General features: G+C 43.1%; 1 protein-coding gene across 2 annotated transcripts in view; it reads right to left on the reverse strand.

Moving 5' to 3' along the window:
* kcnip3a (Kv channel interacting protein 3a, calsenilin) overlaps nt 1-16,723 on the reverse strand; it is a 65,918-nt gene that overhangs the window by 8,307 nt on the left and 40,888 nt on the right. Inside the window, exon 1 of one of the 2 annotated variants that reach the window (XM_072682528.1) lies at nt 9,299-9,424. The exons of the other annotated variant lie outside the window; for it this stretch is intronic. Within the exon in view, the coding sequence (XP_072538629.1) occupies nt 9,299-9,401 (103 nt within the window). The 5' untranslated portion in view covers nt 9,402-9,424. Of the gene's footprint in view, nt 1-9,298; nt 9,425-16,723 lie in introns of those variants that run through there. 2 annotated transcript variants of the gene reach the window in all.

Consider the following 16,723-nt stretch of genomic DNA (forward strand, 5'->3'; position numbering starts at 1 on the left):
CCTATCTGCACACTCCGTCAGAGTACAGCTTTATGACAGACACCCAGGGGACAGGTTTGTCCCAGTTAGACAGAAAATCAAACATGATGTGCCTCGTATATATATATGATAGAAGTGTTTAACTATGTAGATACGTATGATGGCAATGGGCCTTAGGAAAGGTCTTAACAAAAAGTTCTACATCGGTTTTTAGAGTGCAGAATTGTTCACAGCTCTGCTCTTATAGTGACGGATCTTGTTATCCTCCTAAATCAAACCAATCCCAAATAAATAAATAAAAAGTTGATTGTCAAAATCTTCGTAAAAACTGTGGAGTCGGGAAGTCGGGAAGTTTAGTAAAGAGCCACCACTATAGGGCATGCTTTACACATGCATTTCTGGACAAGCTGATAGAAACAGAAGCAGCATCTGAAGTAAAAGAAGCATGTGGACTGAGGTGGTAGAGCGTTGGCCTGCCCTGTCCAGCCCTAAGAGGCAATGATAGAGATGCTGTTCTCCCTACTGCAGTCAGTTAAGGTAGAAATGCTGCATAATGTTGCTTTAAGAGCAGTTGGTGAATAAGGCCCAACAATTTAATGCACTTGTTTGGTGAACAGCCAATTAACCCACACACATCAGCAATGCTCCTGACTCTACGAGGATAAGGACATAACACTTCTCCTCAGATACACAAAGCCAGCCACAGCCTCTTTTCCAACAGTACTGCAAAAAAACAATATGGTGATACTTCGATATATCAATACTTTCTAACACCCCTATTATCCACTAATCCAACTGCTAATTTGACGATATGCATAAACTTCTATTATGTTCAATAATAATAATAACTTTACTGTATTTCTCCTAAATCTGTCTCTGTCCATCCTCTCCATCTGTTTTCCCCCCTCGTGGCTTTATTAAAGCGAGCCCGTCACCAGAACCTCCTCATCCCTTATCCTCCTATTGGCAGCTCAGCTACTTTCAGACATCCCCTGAGAACTGCAACACCAAATACCACCTTCTTAACACACACACACACACATACCTGCAGATGCATAATGACCTCATTAATAATCATCTGATGTTTTAGAGATGACCAGTGACCTGGTTAATACGATCAGGGGCCTGAACTAACACGGTCAAAAAAGGTCCAGTTTAGATGCATATAGGGCTGTATCTAGACTACTTGTGGTACTGAGGCACACACAGAATTTAGAGGGGTATATCTGTACCTATCATTATTATTATTATTATTATTATTAGTAGTAGTAGTATTAATAATAATAATAATATTAAACAGATGTTTATATTTGACTGATATTTTAAGCTGATATGTGATGATAAATGTATTTACTGAATTCCCATATCAGTGCATCCCACTAATCTGCAACTGTCAGCGTGACATCAAGCAAACAAAGGAACGGTCAGAGAAACTCTGAAGCCCTCCAGTGAATAGCCCCAGTAATGCACCCCCCTCTAGTGGAATGCAGGGTGAATTACTGTACACACAAGACGAGGAATCTGCAGCAGTGAATGAACGGGTGTCCCAATACTTTTGTCCACATAGTGTATATAATGCATTCTCCTCAAACTGAATCAGGAAAGAGCTCTAATAATACAACATATGTCCAAAAGTATCCGGACAGTTACTTTAAAATGCACCCATTGCACCAAACCCTTTATATAATCACCTGACCAATAGAGCCGTAGCCCAATACCAAAGGTCACCTTGCCCAATGCCAAACATCAGCTAGAAGGGTATAAAGCCCCCAACACTGGGCTGTGGAGCAGGAGAACTCCTGTGGGACAAGCTAGAGTGGCGTTTGTGATCCAGCACTAGTCATCCAACATCAGTACCCGATCTCACCGATGCTCTCATGTGGCTGACTGCAATCAACTCCTTCTCACAGCAATGTTTCAACACCTAGACAAGTAGAGGCTGCAGTAAAGAGGGACAAACGCAATATTAACACCCTGATTTTAGAAGAAACGCTGGAGGAGGCAAAGCACATGTTAGCACAAGCAGACGCTCATTGGGTTATCAGTGTGTAGATGGTTCTACATAGCATCCAATAGGGGTTCCACTGTCACATTCAAGCCAAAGAACCCTTTTCTGCCCAATATAGTGTAGAACCATTTTTGCTTAGTGTGTCAAGTGCCCCGCCCACCCAAATGTGTTATCCAATTAACACCGAGGAGGATACTCTTATAAATAAAAGGACTTTAAATGGTTCTATGAGCGACGCCGTAGAAGAAGAACCACTTTTGGTTCCACAAAGAAGCATGTCTGAAATAGAGACGTGTGAGTGGGCGCGAAGAACCTTCTAAAGGTCTAAAGATCCACATCCCTTAATGTGAAGGTTCTTTACCAATATCGAGGTTCTTGACCCTAAAACTATTCTTTATGGAAGCAAATGTGGTTCTTCTATGGCATTGCTCAAAGAACCACTTGTAGCACCTTTATTTTTAAGATCTCGGTAATGGGGTCTTTTGCAGCAGGCCTGACTTGAGCTCAGCACAGTGATGGTAAGTTGTGCTTTCATCAGACGTGATCGCAGACAGCTATTCTAAGCCGCGAGTTTCAGCTCCGGCCGCAGTCAGCAGTTTAACCCTCACCTAATGGCTCCAGAGTTCGGTAACCACATCAATTAGCACACACAAACACACACACACACACACACACACACAGATACATCTAGTAGCATCTACAGTGTTCAGTGGCTCGGTGCTAGGCCATGAATAATTAATAGGTATGCACAGCGATCAGTAGATAATTGCTTGAAGATGATGATCATCAGTCAGATGTTTACTGATATTGCCCGATATTTCAAGCTCATGTGTGATGCTGTAACTCCAGAAGAGCAGAGTGTTCAGATGAGGCTGGACTGCTGCACTGAAATATCCGCAGTTTTACTGCATTCACCGTTGTCATTTGCTCTCTGGTAAAGACCCACAGATGAGGCCGAGTCAAGCAGAATGGACTCGGTGGATCAGTGGGTTGGAAAAACTGTAAAAATGATCAGGACCCCATAGACACGCTGAATAGCACGCAGGTTGAGATTGATTTCCCCAATGGCTGACATTACTACTGCACTTTCCCCCCACTTCAACAGTAGGCCCGACCCTCAGCACTGGCTCACCGGCTCCCGTTGGGGAAGGCAGTTCATAAAAAAGGTTTTTCGGATAAATAAAACAATGACTGTATGAATGTATTTTAAAGTAAAAGTGCCTCCAAACGAGGTTCTACTTAACATCCAAAAGGGTCTGTCCACTTTCCAACATCCAAAAGAGTAGACAGAGTCAGTAAAAGAAAAGGGGGCAAATTCATAGGGGGCAACATCCTTGATTTTTGAGGTGAGGTGGTGACCAACCAACAGACTGACCTCACTAACAACGCCCTTGCCGCTGAATGCAGTGAAGTTCTCACAGCAATGCTCCCCCAAAATCTAGTCTGTTTAACACCCTTGATCTCAGAAGAAGCAGGTGTCCCAATACTTTTGTCCACATAGTGTATATAATCCATTATTATGAACCATCTTAAACTGAACCAAGAAAGAGCTCTAATAAGACAATGTACGTCCAAAAGTATCTGGACACCCCTTCTAATGAGTGACACCAGTTTCTGTCTGCATTCCTGAGGAATGTCAGTCCATTCCTCATGGGAAGTGGCCCCCAGTTAACTAAGTTTCTTGGGTTTGCTGCTGCAGCTGCCTTATTCACATCCCACCAAGCCTTTCCTTTGGGGTTCAAGTCAAGCGACAGTGATGACACTCAAGCCTTGGTGAACTTTGAGGTATCCTTGGGATCACTGTCCTGTAGAAATCTCCAATGGCACCAAAGGTTCAGCTTCCTCACTGAAGGCATGACATTTTCTCCTGGGATTTCCCGATCCTTGATTGAACCCATCTTGCCCTCCACAAGCTGCATGTTTCCTGTTTCCAAATCTTTAGTGAGATTTGAAGAAGGTGGCCGCAGCATGCAATCCCAAGAGTATTAGTGAACTGGAGGCCATTGCCCAGGAGGAATGGGCAATCAGTCAAGAAAATCCCAGGAGAAAACATCATGCCTTTAGTGAGGAAGCTGAAGCTTGAGCGTCATTGGATCTTCCAACAGGACAATGATCCCAAGCATACCGCAAAGTTCCCCAAGGCTTAGTTTCAGAAGAAGTCCTGGAAGATTCTGGAGCAGCCATCACAGTTGAACCCCATAGAAAAGCTCTGGTAGGATGTGAAAAAGCCGGTTGCAGCAGCATAAAGAATGGGCTGAGATTCCTCAGGAATGCTGCCAGAAGCTGGTGTCTTGCTGTGCATCAGGTCCTAACAGCAGCAGAAGGAGACACTTGTGATGAAGGGGTTGTATAATTCTGAGACAGCAGTCGTCATTAAGAGTAGTATTTAGTGTTTAGAGTTTAGAGTTTGGAGGAAACACTTGCTCTGTTAGTTGTGTTGAGCCATTTAAAATGGTCTTATTTGATTGCTTTATTGCAAACAGCTGAAAGTTTGGACATTTTGCTGTGGGGAATATAATAATTTTGATTGCAGCTGTAAAAGCCAACAAGAATTGAGCAGTTTGAGCAGAGCCCTAAAGCTCCCTGTATGTCTGGATGCTTTTACTTTCGCTTTTTAATTATCTGCAAGTTACTGTTCTATCTGATACTGTGCTGACATGTTTGTCACCCCTTGTTCCCACCCCTTTTTACAGACTTTATAAACAGGACTTAAACATCTTGCTGCACACTTTGAGCGGGATAAAGCTGTTATTTTGCCATATGACTTAAAATCGAGTCCAAACTTGGACTTGGATCTTAAACACTGCATTTATCAGTTTTAGCGCAGAGCGGATTCGAGTCGGAACCAGAGCACTCACAGCGTGAAACGTGATAAACATGCACGTGCTGCCATTAGGCCGATGGAGGGAGGTGGGCGGCGAAGAAGCGCAGTTGGGAGAGGAGTGGGAGCCGCTGTAAGAGCAGCACACTGCGGTACGATCGATGATTTTTGGGATGGGAAGAGTATGAGAGGATTGGTGGGTATACCCACTGAGGGACTGGACTGTAGGAAATGCAGAGGCAGGACTGTGGCTGACATCATTTCTGGGTGTGGTGAGTGTGTGTGTATGTGTTTATGTGTGTGCGAGTGTATGTGTGTGTGTAGAAGAAAGTATTTTGGGGAATGGACAGTGTCCTTCAGGACCCGGTACCGAGGCCAGCAAACCCCATTTTTAGGTGGCCGTAAAATAAGCCCACTCAATACTACATGCATAATGAATGAAGTGTAATGCTAGACCTGTTGTTTTTTTTTTTTGGCTCAGAGAGAGAAAAAAGAGAGAGAGTGAGAGAGTGAGAGAGAGTGAGAGTGTAGCCTTGTGAATGCTCTTCAGCTGCAATCGCTCAGCACAGGAGGGTGGAGCCTTTTAGATGCTGGAGTGCAGTGATTCACGCACTAATAACACTAATAACATTCTTTAAAGAGAACTGTTTAACTCAGTGAATGATCCTCTCCTGGACCTTTCATATTCAGAGCCACTAGATACACTTCATATAAAGGTAAACAATAAGTCGCCCAATACGGATACCTTACAAACCTCCACGCTAAGGAGAGAGCGTTCTCTTTTTCTGGACGTTTGAGTACAAGCCTGCAAAAGTCGGTCAAACTTTTCTCAGTAGTTCAGTCAATAGAAGGTAAACTGACGTCCACAGGCTATTCTTTTAATAATTCTAAGCAAAAGTATGATAATATTTGATAATAAGCAAAAGTATGATAAAACTCGAGAATATTAGTGGCTGTACAATTTGAGAGCAAAAACAGACCATAATTAGCTCATTAGGGCTATTGCTTCTCCATAAAGGTAAAAAAGGTGCATGTATTTGTCACTGTACAGCGAAATGTGTCCTCCGCATTTAACCCATCTGTGGTAGTGAACACACACTCACACACATACTAGTGAACTAGGGGCAGTGATTACACACACACCCAGAGCTGTGGCCACCACTGCCCCTTAACTGTTGTTAGTAAAGACCAGGTGATGAAAATTTTTATTAATTCCCTTTATTAAGGCTTCATTAAGGCCCCGTCCACAGATATTCAGATATTTATAACCCTAAGATTTCTCTCCCTCCATTTTAGAGCTATCTGCATGTAGACGCTGTAGTTTTATGGCTTATGTAGTTCACTATATAGAGGATAAGGAGGGATTTGAAATTCAGACGTTTTCTAAATAATCTCCAACTTGGAGAGCATTTATAAAAAGCTCAGCTTTCAGTGACCAGAAAAAAACATTATGTGTGTTGAGGGGAGGCCAAAAAAAAAACTGAACCTTGTTCCTCAAACCTTGTTCCTTGCTCCTCTAAGCAGCTGCCTAACTTTCTGAACATTAAAATATCTGATGCCCACAAAGCATCAGTTTTGAGAAGATAGGACAGTGTTTTTAGAGAGCTGCTAATTATTTTGAATGGTGGGGGTCAAGTTGAAGTCTGCAACACCAAGAAAACATTTAGAGAGACCTGCTTTCCTGTATGGCCGCAAAAGACCTTCAGGAAGAATTATCGGACTCTGGAGTGGTGGTGCACTGTTCTACTGTGCAGCGACAACCTGCACCACTGCGCCCTCTGCAGAAGAGTCTTTAAAAGAAACGCTTTCCTGCCTCCTCACATCAGAGGCTTTCAAAGTAACATCGAAACAAGCCGGGTGGATCTTTAGAAACAAGTCCCGTGGACTGATGAAGCTAAGGTACAGGATGTGTGGAGAAAAAAAGGCTGCCAAATAACACGAAAAGAACACCTCCTCAACTTTTAAGCACTACAGTGATTGGATCATGCTTTGGGCTTGTGCTGCAGCCAGGGCTCGAGGACATAATGGAGTCAATCAGATACCAGCATCTAACCAGCATCAAACATCTCACCATCTAAAAAAGCTTCTGCAGGAAGGAAAGACTCTTTGCTGCTACCGAACCAGTTTAACCATCTTCTACTCACTTAGCTATTCTTTGCAGCAGATATTTTGACCAGGGGTGCCCAAACTTTTGCATGCAACCATATCCTTGGTGCAGGCCTATAATCTCTCTCTCTCTCAAACACACACACACACAAATATACTGCATAACACAGGCTGATAAACAGAGCCTTGCAAAAGTACCCCCCCCCCCCCGAGGAATAGAGCCATTTTAAAGGTTCTATAAAGAACCATCTACAGAAGCTTTTCCACCATAGCGAAGAACCCTCTGACTAGGCAACAAATCACTTCCATAGGAACCAGGAAAACAGGACCTGTCCAGGACATGTTCCATTACTACTACAGCTTCCAGCTCTATATGCTATAGATATATCTCTTCCAAAATGCAAATCCCTCCATAACATACTTGGTATGTAATTTAAAAAAAAAATGGCTAAAATATGAATTTTCAGTGGCTCAAAGCTCAGCTTTCCAGGATCTGACAAATATTTTCTGGACATTTTAGCAATTTTCTCCTTTTCCAGTAGTTTTCGTGACTGAGAAATAGTCTCCACAATTCTAGCCATTACAGATTGTCCAGGACACGGGGCACCCTGCTGAAGAGCTCCTCTTCTAGACTTTTAGAAGAAACACTATCATTTCCAGCCGTTTGAAAAATGAGGACAAGTGAAAGTGTTCTTGTGTATTTGTGCCAGTAGAATTACCAATAGATCAGAGGCAAAACTCTATTCACATGGCTCATGTTGTTATTCTTGCAGGTTATGTAAACAGCAGAGATCCATGGCAGGCTGCAGGCCCTCTATTTCATCCCTTATTTGCCATCTGTTTGAACCTCCGTCAATTCCACTCTCACTCCTGCAGAGCATAATACAAAGCACCCCGAGCAGCTCGCTGTCATAAACCCCGGCCAAATATCGGTCAACCTGCCGGAGAGCGTGCCGAGAGCGCGCTGAAGCTAAGACCTTGGCTTGTGAGCACGTCCTGAATGAATCTTTCTCGTGACAAGACCGTGAGATTATTACATGAAGCAAAAGTACCTGCCAGTGCTAAAGGTGAAGTGATTCATAAATCAAAATGCATGTTATTTATGGTGCATGGTGAGGTTTTAGAGCAGGGATGTGCATTCTGGCTAATTTAGGTTAATATGAGTTTAGGACGAAAAAAAATCTCAGGCTACAAACTACTACTAGTGTTACTAAGCTAAAAAGATCCATAGTACAAACATTTAATACCACAGAGGAATGATGGTTAGGTGAGCTACTGAGCTAACAGAGCTAACCGCTACACTGAGTGCTGATTAGGACTACTAAGAGAGATCTCTTCTCCTCAGTGGATGATGTGCCAGCATTAGTTTGTCTGAAAAATATCACTATTTTTATATTTTTCTGGACCCGTGTATCATCTACAGTAACCAACATCTAGTTAACGTCAACTAGAGAAGATATCACCCAGCTAACATCAACTAGAGTAGAGTAGTATATCTTGATAACATCAATTACATGTTAGCTATTTTAGATGTTAGCTAGATGATAACTGCTCTAACTGATGTTAGTTATATGTTACACTCTTGCCAACATCATCAAGAGAAGGTAGCTAACATCCAGTTAACATTATCTATTAGTAGTGGAGGTCTTGATAATATTAACTACATATTAAATGCTCTAGATTTTAGCTAGCTGACGTTAGTTCGATTTTATAATATAGCTAACATCATTAATAGTAGTTACCATCTACCTAACATCCGCTAGAGTACCTATCATCTAGCTAACATCAGCCAGAGTAGTTAGCTAACATCCAGCTAACATTATCTAGTTTAGTTCACATCTAATTGACAACAGCTAGACTACATTTACTGCATGCTAACTACTCTAGATTTTATCTAGACGAAGGCTCTAGCTGACATTAGTTAGATATTATGATCTAGCTAACATCGTCAACGGTAGCCAGTATCTACCTAACCGCAGCTAGAGTAGTTAGCTTAGCCTAGTTAGCGAAAATAACAAATTTTAGGGTGGCACAGTGACATACACACTTTCTCACCATTCCTGTAGGTGCTATTTTCTCCATTAGTGAATACCCAGAACCGTGATGTCAGTATTCAGATAGAGGGTCTAGAACTAAGGTGCCTGCATCGCTGGTCTTTACGTTTTGCTGGAAGATTTTGGGAAAACAAGAATTTTGTCTTTTAAATGACGGGATTTGACAATTTATACAAAGAAAAGGTCAATCTGAAGTTGACCTAAAAATAATTCTGCTATAGTTAAATAAGTACAGGCTGAAACCTCGTCTAACATTCTAGCAATGGGGAATTCTGCACCGCCAACATTGGTCATGTTCGCAGTGTATATTTCTGTACCTGTGCTGCTTACCTTCCAGAGACATGGGCTCCAGAATGCCAAACTGCTTGAGAACAGCCACGAAGAGGATAATGACCACTACTATGGCAAACAGTTCCATGCCCTGGATACTCATGACTGAGAGGCTTTGGGGCTCTTGGCCCCTTTCAAAGGCAACTATTTTGGCCTACAAAGTAAAGGACTGAAGGAAACCAGCTATGATGCACAAGCCAGGGCCATGACAGTCAGCTTACTGCAGCCCTCTGGAGCACGGCTTTGATTTCAAAGGGTCAGTCGTTCACCTTCACTGGCTGCTCGCTGGTCCGATTGTGAAGAAAACAAACCACATGAAGTGAAAAAAATCCACAAGGTCAGTCCAGCAGATCTCTGGAGTCCCGTCCAGCTTCATTTATCTTGGTGATGAGCGGAGAAGTCAGTCTTTCCATGTTAGGTCATTCCTCTTGAGAGCGGCGGCGCATAAATAAAGGGCCGGATTGCTGTGCTCTTACACAGTCCAGACGTGTAAAAGCCATCATGCGCTGGAAATGTTATTTGCAAGTGTCAACAACAGACGAGAGGGTTATTTAAACTGTGGCGCTGAAAGCTGCCGCCGCAACTCGAGAGACGATGATGGCCACGGCACGTAGGCTCAGATAAGAACTTTTTTAACAGGAGGGTGGACAGGGGAGATGGTCTTCAAAGGAGATGAAAAAGTAGGACAGACTAAACTTAAGCTGTCTGGGAGCATTAGAGTGAGGATCCACATATCAGTGATTATCATCAATGACTATCAGATTTAGTGTGATGAATGAATCACACGATCATGAATCTTGATACATCTGGATAATATACTGAATCAGTTGTCATGTAGAAATTAAACTGAATCAGCTGTGGATAATAGACTGAATCATTTATCCTGTAGAACGTAAACTGACTCAGTTGTCCCGTGGGTAATAAACTGAATCATTTGTCCTGTAGACAAATAACTGAATAAGCTAAACTGTAGATAATAAACCGAATCATTATATCCTGTAAAAAATGAACTGAATCAGTTATGTTTTGCATAATTAACTGAATTATTTATCCCGCAGATAATAACTTGGAATCATCCTGGAAACTGAGTCTTTTATCCTGCAAAAAATATGAATAATTTATTCACTTAATAATAAACTGAATCATTTATCCTGGGGAAATAAACTGAATCGTTTACCCTTTATCGAATAGACTAAATTATTTGTCCTTGATAATAAACTAAATCTGTTCTACTGCAGATAACAAACTGAATCAGTTATCCTGTAGATAATAAAGTGAATCATTTGTCTGGCAGATAATAAACTGAATCAGTTATCTTATAGATAATCAACTGAATCAGTTATCCTATAGATAAGAAACTGAATCATTTGTCTTGCAGATAATAAACTGAATCATTTGTCCTGTTGATAAACAGTGAATCAGTTACCTAGTAACCGCTAAACTGAATCAGTTCTCCTGTAGCTACAACACTGACTCATTTATCATGCAGATAATAAATTGAATCATTTGTCAGTCTCCTGCCCACAATCTCCTGTCTAACTCCGATGCTGGTAAAAACAAACGAAACTGCACCGAAACTTCGCCCCAATCCTCCACATCCAGCAGAAAGGTCTAATCAGTTCTCCACGTCCCACCAACTCTTCCCATCAGTTCTCCACGTCCAGACAGAAGAGGACGGTACACTCGAGGATCCACAGCACTTCAGAAATGCAGTGTTGGCGTCTGCGTTTGTTAAAGCCTGGATAATTTCTCACTTCGCCTCTGCCCCGGTTTCCAGAAGCTAGTTCTGGGTCTTGATGAACGAGTCTGGTGTGTCCTGGGAAAGGTGCTGCCGAACTTTGGAAGGAGGGATGAATGTGTCTTGACTTCTCCTCCTACTACTCTTCCTCCTCCTCCTTCTTCTTCTCCTCCTCCTCCTCCTCTGGGCTTTCCCATCGGTCAGCTGGACTCTGCTTTCATTTCTTTTCCACCTCGTCAGCAGGAAGGCTTCTATCTCTCCTTCTGACCTGGACAGGACTTCACTTCACTTCACGGCGGTTAGCTGGTTTTCTTTACCCCCCCCCCCCCTCACTCTCTCTCTCTCTCTCACTCTCTTTCCATCATCCTCCCTCTTCCTTCTCTCCCTCCTCTCTACCTTCATCTGACCATTCCATCCTTTCATCCATCCCTCCCCTTTTTTCTGACCACAAAGATCAGTCTGACCACCCAGGCCTCGAACACTCTCTCTCTTTTACGCTGTCTCTCGTTCTTCTTCCCTCCCTCCCTCTCTCTCTGTTTGGGGACCTGTAGAAAAGTCACATTTCCAAACTGAGTATAAAAGAGAGAGTGAGACACAGAGAGAGAGAGCGAGAGAGAGGGGATCAGATTCCAGGGACACCCTCCCCTCCTCTTCCCTCCCTCCCCTATCTATCCACCCACACACCTCCTCCAGACTGTTTCTCCTCTCCCTCACACACCACAGCGGCTCGGGTAACACAGCACAGGACAGCAAAGAGAGAAGGGCCTCTGTGGGTAAACCTGAGGCCGAGCGCCGTCCCACTGTGGCTTGGTGCTGTATCACCGCTCACATTGACCAGTCTGCTCCCAATCACGGCTCCCTCTCCGTGGCACGGATTCAGATCTCCACTCAGGCTCAGAGAGCTTTATTGACCTCTGGTCATCTCCACACTCAAGCGTTCCTCATGCCAGTAAAGGAAGGTCGTACTGCAACAAGGCTGAATGCGCGTTCGGGATTCGTCGCTTTCAGTCACGTGACCTTCATCTTCATCTTGCAGTGGTTACTGCGGCGAGTCTTTCGAACCGTCTTCCTAGGAAAAGTCCAGTAGACGCATAGGTGTAGTTCATCCATAAATGAACCTGGGGGTTCTTGAGGTGCTATGAGGAACCTTCAAGGCACCCTTTTCTTTAAGAAACCTGTTCTTGAAGGTTCCTCAGTTCCTCAAAACACCTTAAAAGAGGTTCCTCCACCTCTAAACCTCGAAATCGACCTAGACCTGGAGAGAAAAAAGCATGCAAAAGTTTGGGCACCACTGATCAAAATTTGTATGAACTTTTACGTGAGCAGTGGCACTTCCTCCCCACTTCACTCCTACCATCAGCAGCAGGTGGAACAGAGGTGGTGGCTGGCTTTACATGTGTCGGAGGAGGCCTCCTAGTGTTGGGGGCATTGCTGATAGTGATAGGAGAATTGGGTAACTGGCCTGCTACTGGCCACTGCTCTGGAGTGGAGGTGCACTGTTCTACTGTGCAGCGACTCTTGCACTAATATGGCCTTCAAGGCCTGACTTTTTTAAAAGCATGTCTAAACAAGCCTCTGAAGACTCATCTGAGTCTAAGAGAGGACAAGGAATGACAGAGAAAAGAAAGAAGAGGTGAGGAGGAGTCTGAACCAGTGCAGAAGGTCTGAGCCAGAGTGCTGGAATAGCTCAGTGGGATCACGAAGATCAGCTCAGGGTTGCTTTCTCTGCCTGGCTCTAAAGGCTCAAAGACAAATGGCTCCACACGTCAAACTGCCTCACCTGGAGCATTCAGAAAGCCTCATCGATTTCCGCAGTATCGAACTCGGCCGTCAAAGGTAGCCGCATTAGGGGAAAGCCCTGCCTAACAAGACGTGGATGAATGCGGGCCTGATGGACTGCTGGCCGGCGACGTAAGTGCCAACGGTTCTGACCTCTGTATCTCTGCATTGTTATTGAATGTGTAGGCAGATGCTACTTTTACGACTGGCGTCAAGAGAAAGGAAGTGAAACTGACTGAGTGGTGTGAACAGGTTCCAGTAAGACCATTAGACCATCAGCAGCTTTAAAAGGGCTGGGGAGAGAAGCGTCTGCTGACACATCACTTTATCCCCGTTATTCCGTCTCTCTCCAACACCGCCAGCTCGGACACACTGGGACTTCGCTTGCAGCGGGAGAATTCACCAATAACAAATGAGCGGGCTACTATGTCCAAATGTATGTGGACACCCCTTCTAATGAAGGCATTCAGCTACTTTAAGGTTCAGCCATTGGTAAAGTCATAGCTGACTTCTGGTAGCTTTGCTAAGACGAGAAGAATGACACAATATGTCCAAATGTTTGTGGACACCCCTTCTAATGAATGCACTCAGCTACTTTAAGGTGCAGCCATTGCTGATGACACAGATGTGCAAATGCACACACACTCACACATATACAGCTTGTCTAGTCACTGGGCTAGAGGGGTATAAAGCCCCCCAGCAGCACTGAGCTGTGGAGCAGTGGAAGAACTGTGTTCTCTGGAATGGTGGAGCTCCATCTAGTTCTTTTGGACGGGATGAGGTGGGGTGGTGGTGGTTGTGAATCATCATCTAACATCAGGACCTTGTCACTGAATGCAATCAAATCCTCAAAGCATTGCTCTGCCTACATCTAGTACAGTAGAACGCCTTCTCCCCTGGACAGTAGAGACAGCTGCTCCAACAAAAGCAGTTTTTTAAACGCCCTATATTACAGAAGAGGCAGTGAATGAGCAGGCGTCCCAATACTTTTGTCTTTTGCTTTGGCTTATTGAAAAACAATTCTAGTTCGTTACCTTATGGTACAGTACAAAAATACAGTACGCCGTTTCTTTGGGCTAATAGTAGGCTTCCTGCTAGGTGTTGGAAGAGCATTGCTGTGAGGATTTGATTGCATTCGGAGTGTTAGTGAGGTCAGGATGTAGCTGAATGCATCCATTAGAAGGGGTGTCCACAAACAGTTGGACCTGCAGTGTACTGAGGAAGATAGGGCTGACAAAGTCAGAATGCAGGGGCTTGTGGGCACAGGGCTATTTTCATAGGTATTTTTTAATGTGTTCAGAGGGGCTTTGTGTTTAGGGGGCTGCAGTGCAGTATCTACTGATGCGCTGCATTAATCACTCATTCCACCCTGTGAGCTCACTTTAACCATCGTTATGATAAAGCCCTACAAACTGTGCTGAGGAAATCCATTCACTATGATGGGCTAACATAATAGTCTGTCCATTAGCATTAATAATTCCAAAGTCAGTTCACAACAGAGGCATACTGTTCACTCTCGAGCCGCAGTTTCAAAGACTGGTGGGGACACATCCTCATTACCCCCCACCTCCCCCTCCTCCCTCCCCCCAACAGAATAAATGACACTGCTCTAGTCCTTCATCAATTATGAGAGTGTAAGCTCCCCAGTGTCTCACTATTGCGTTGAGAAGTCCACCACCAGGATGACATTAACGGCAGCCTAAATGATGAATGGGCTACAGGGCGGCTGACACGTCGTGCCACAGCAGACGGGCTGCAGTCTGTAACTGTACACCTATACAGTGGACAGTAGGTGTCTTTAATAAAGTGGATGCAGAGCGTATGTGTACTTAATATCATTATGCTATATTATACAAACCTGGACGAGCTCACACAGGGGAAGCTGAGGGCTCCTTTCTCAAAACCGCTGCGGGTCACTGTGATGCTTTTGGGAATCTGGACCCTGATCTTATTTCTAAGTACCTGGTGGGCAGCTCCAGTCTGAAAACTCGTAAGTAAGTGCTGACTCACCAGATGAGAAAGCATCCGTCTCCTGCGCTAATGGGCATGACTGATCGACTTTCTAACGGTGAGGGGAGGAGAAAATCAGACTACATAAGCTCGAGGACACTTGCAGCAAATAAACAAACACAATTAGATGTGTTTACAAACAGCCTGCCTATAATATACATAATACATCATACATATACATAATATATATATTAATAATATATAAATAAATGATTTTATATACTATATTATATATATATATATACACACACACACACACACATATATATATATATATATATATATGAAATTGTTGTGGAATATATACATTAGAAAGTTATATATATATGTATATAATATATCTATATTATATACATATATAACTTTATATAATTTGCTTATTTAATTTAATTTAATTTGCTTATTTAATAATATGATCATATTTAATAATATATACTTAAATGTTACATTTTATATACTGTTCATACATATATATATATATATATATATATATATATATATATATATATATATATAATACTTTTATATTATTATTTAATACTTTTTTATAAGCCTTATGTAAAGGTTGTACACATTTATTTCTATATTATTACAATGATCATTTTATTCAATAAATAATTTGGCTAGTTGGGACCATTCCATCAGCTTATGATTATTTGGGAGGACACTGGGTAGGAAGCCAGTTGCTGGAATGAGAGACGACTGGGTTAATGGGGAGGTGACGGGGTGGCAGAGGGTTGCAAAGGACAGGGTAGAGATTAGGGCTGCACACTATATATATATATTTTTCAGCATCGTCATCACAAAGTGGACAAAGTGGACAAGTCTCACTGCAGGACAGGCAAGGTCAATTGAATTAGCTGGAGAACCTTTTTGCAGCTCGATGTAAAAGGACAGTACATACAGTTTGGACAAAGGTTTGGACACACCTGGTTAAATGTATGTTGATCATCATCTTAAAAACATCTGATGCTAGAGAGACCATATTCAGAAGCCAACTTCTTCCTAGACCGGCAGTCACCAGCTGTAGGTGTGTCCTCCTGCCTCAAAGCAGCTCGTAGGTAAAGCTCTCAGTAAGGTGAGAACAGGTGCTTCAGAGCAGATAACCCAGTCTGGGAGAATATAGGAGCAGGGTGGGGAAACACTGCCCTACAGGATTTTCCCACAGATCACATAGAGCCCCCTAGTGGGCTGCAGTGTCGTTTCTGCACTGTTATGCACCTGCACTGTGACTGTGGGGTGTGTACTTTCAGAAGTTTCAGTGTTTAACTGCAAGCCCTTTATTTTAAGGTCACAGGAAATAGGTGACATGCTCTGACGGGTTTTCTCTGTCGTGTCAGTTTCAGCTGGAGGCCGTGTATTTAAAAAAAGCAAGCCAGACTGTGGGCAGATGTGTGTTTCTAAATGTGACCAGCGCTGTATCACAAAGCTGCCCAGAGTATGCACACACACACACACACACACACACACACAGCTTGTCTCATTCCTGTAGAGAAATAGTGCCAATAGAATCGAATAGGACAATAGGACTCTCAGGTCAACACCATGCTGCCTAATGCCAGGCGTGGGCTGGAGGGGTATAAAGCCCCCCAGCAGTGAGCTTTCTGGAATGATGGATGGAGCTCCATCTAATTCTTTTGGGATGAGTCTGGTTGGTGATCATCATCCAACATCCTGACCTCAGTAACTTTAGGTAAATTATCACTGAATGCAATCAAATTCTCACAGCTAAATCTAGTAGAAAGCCTTCTTTCCTGGACAGTAGCGAAATGCAGAGATGCAAAAAGCAGGATAAACACTTTTTAATACTCTTGATTTCAGAAGAAACAAAGAATGAGCAGGTGTCCCAATACTTTTGTCCATATAGTGTAGCCTTAATATTCCTTTTGTAGTTAAAT

The sequence above is a fragment of the Salminus brasiliensis genome, chromosome 6, assembly GCF_030463535.1.
Source record: "Salminus brasiliensis chromosome 6, fSalBra1.hap2, whole genome shotgun sequence".
NCBI lineage: Eukaryota > Metazoa > Chordata > Actinopteri > Characiformes > Bryconidae > Salminus > Salminus brasiliensis.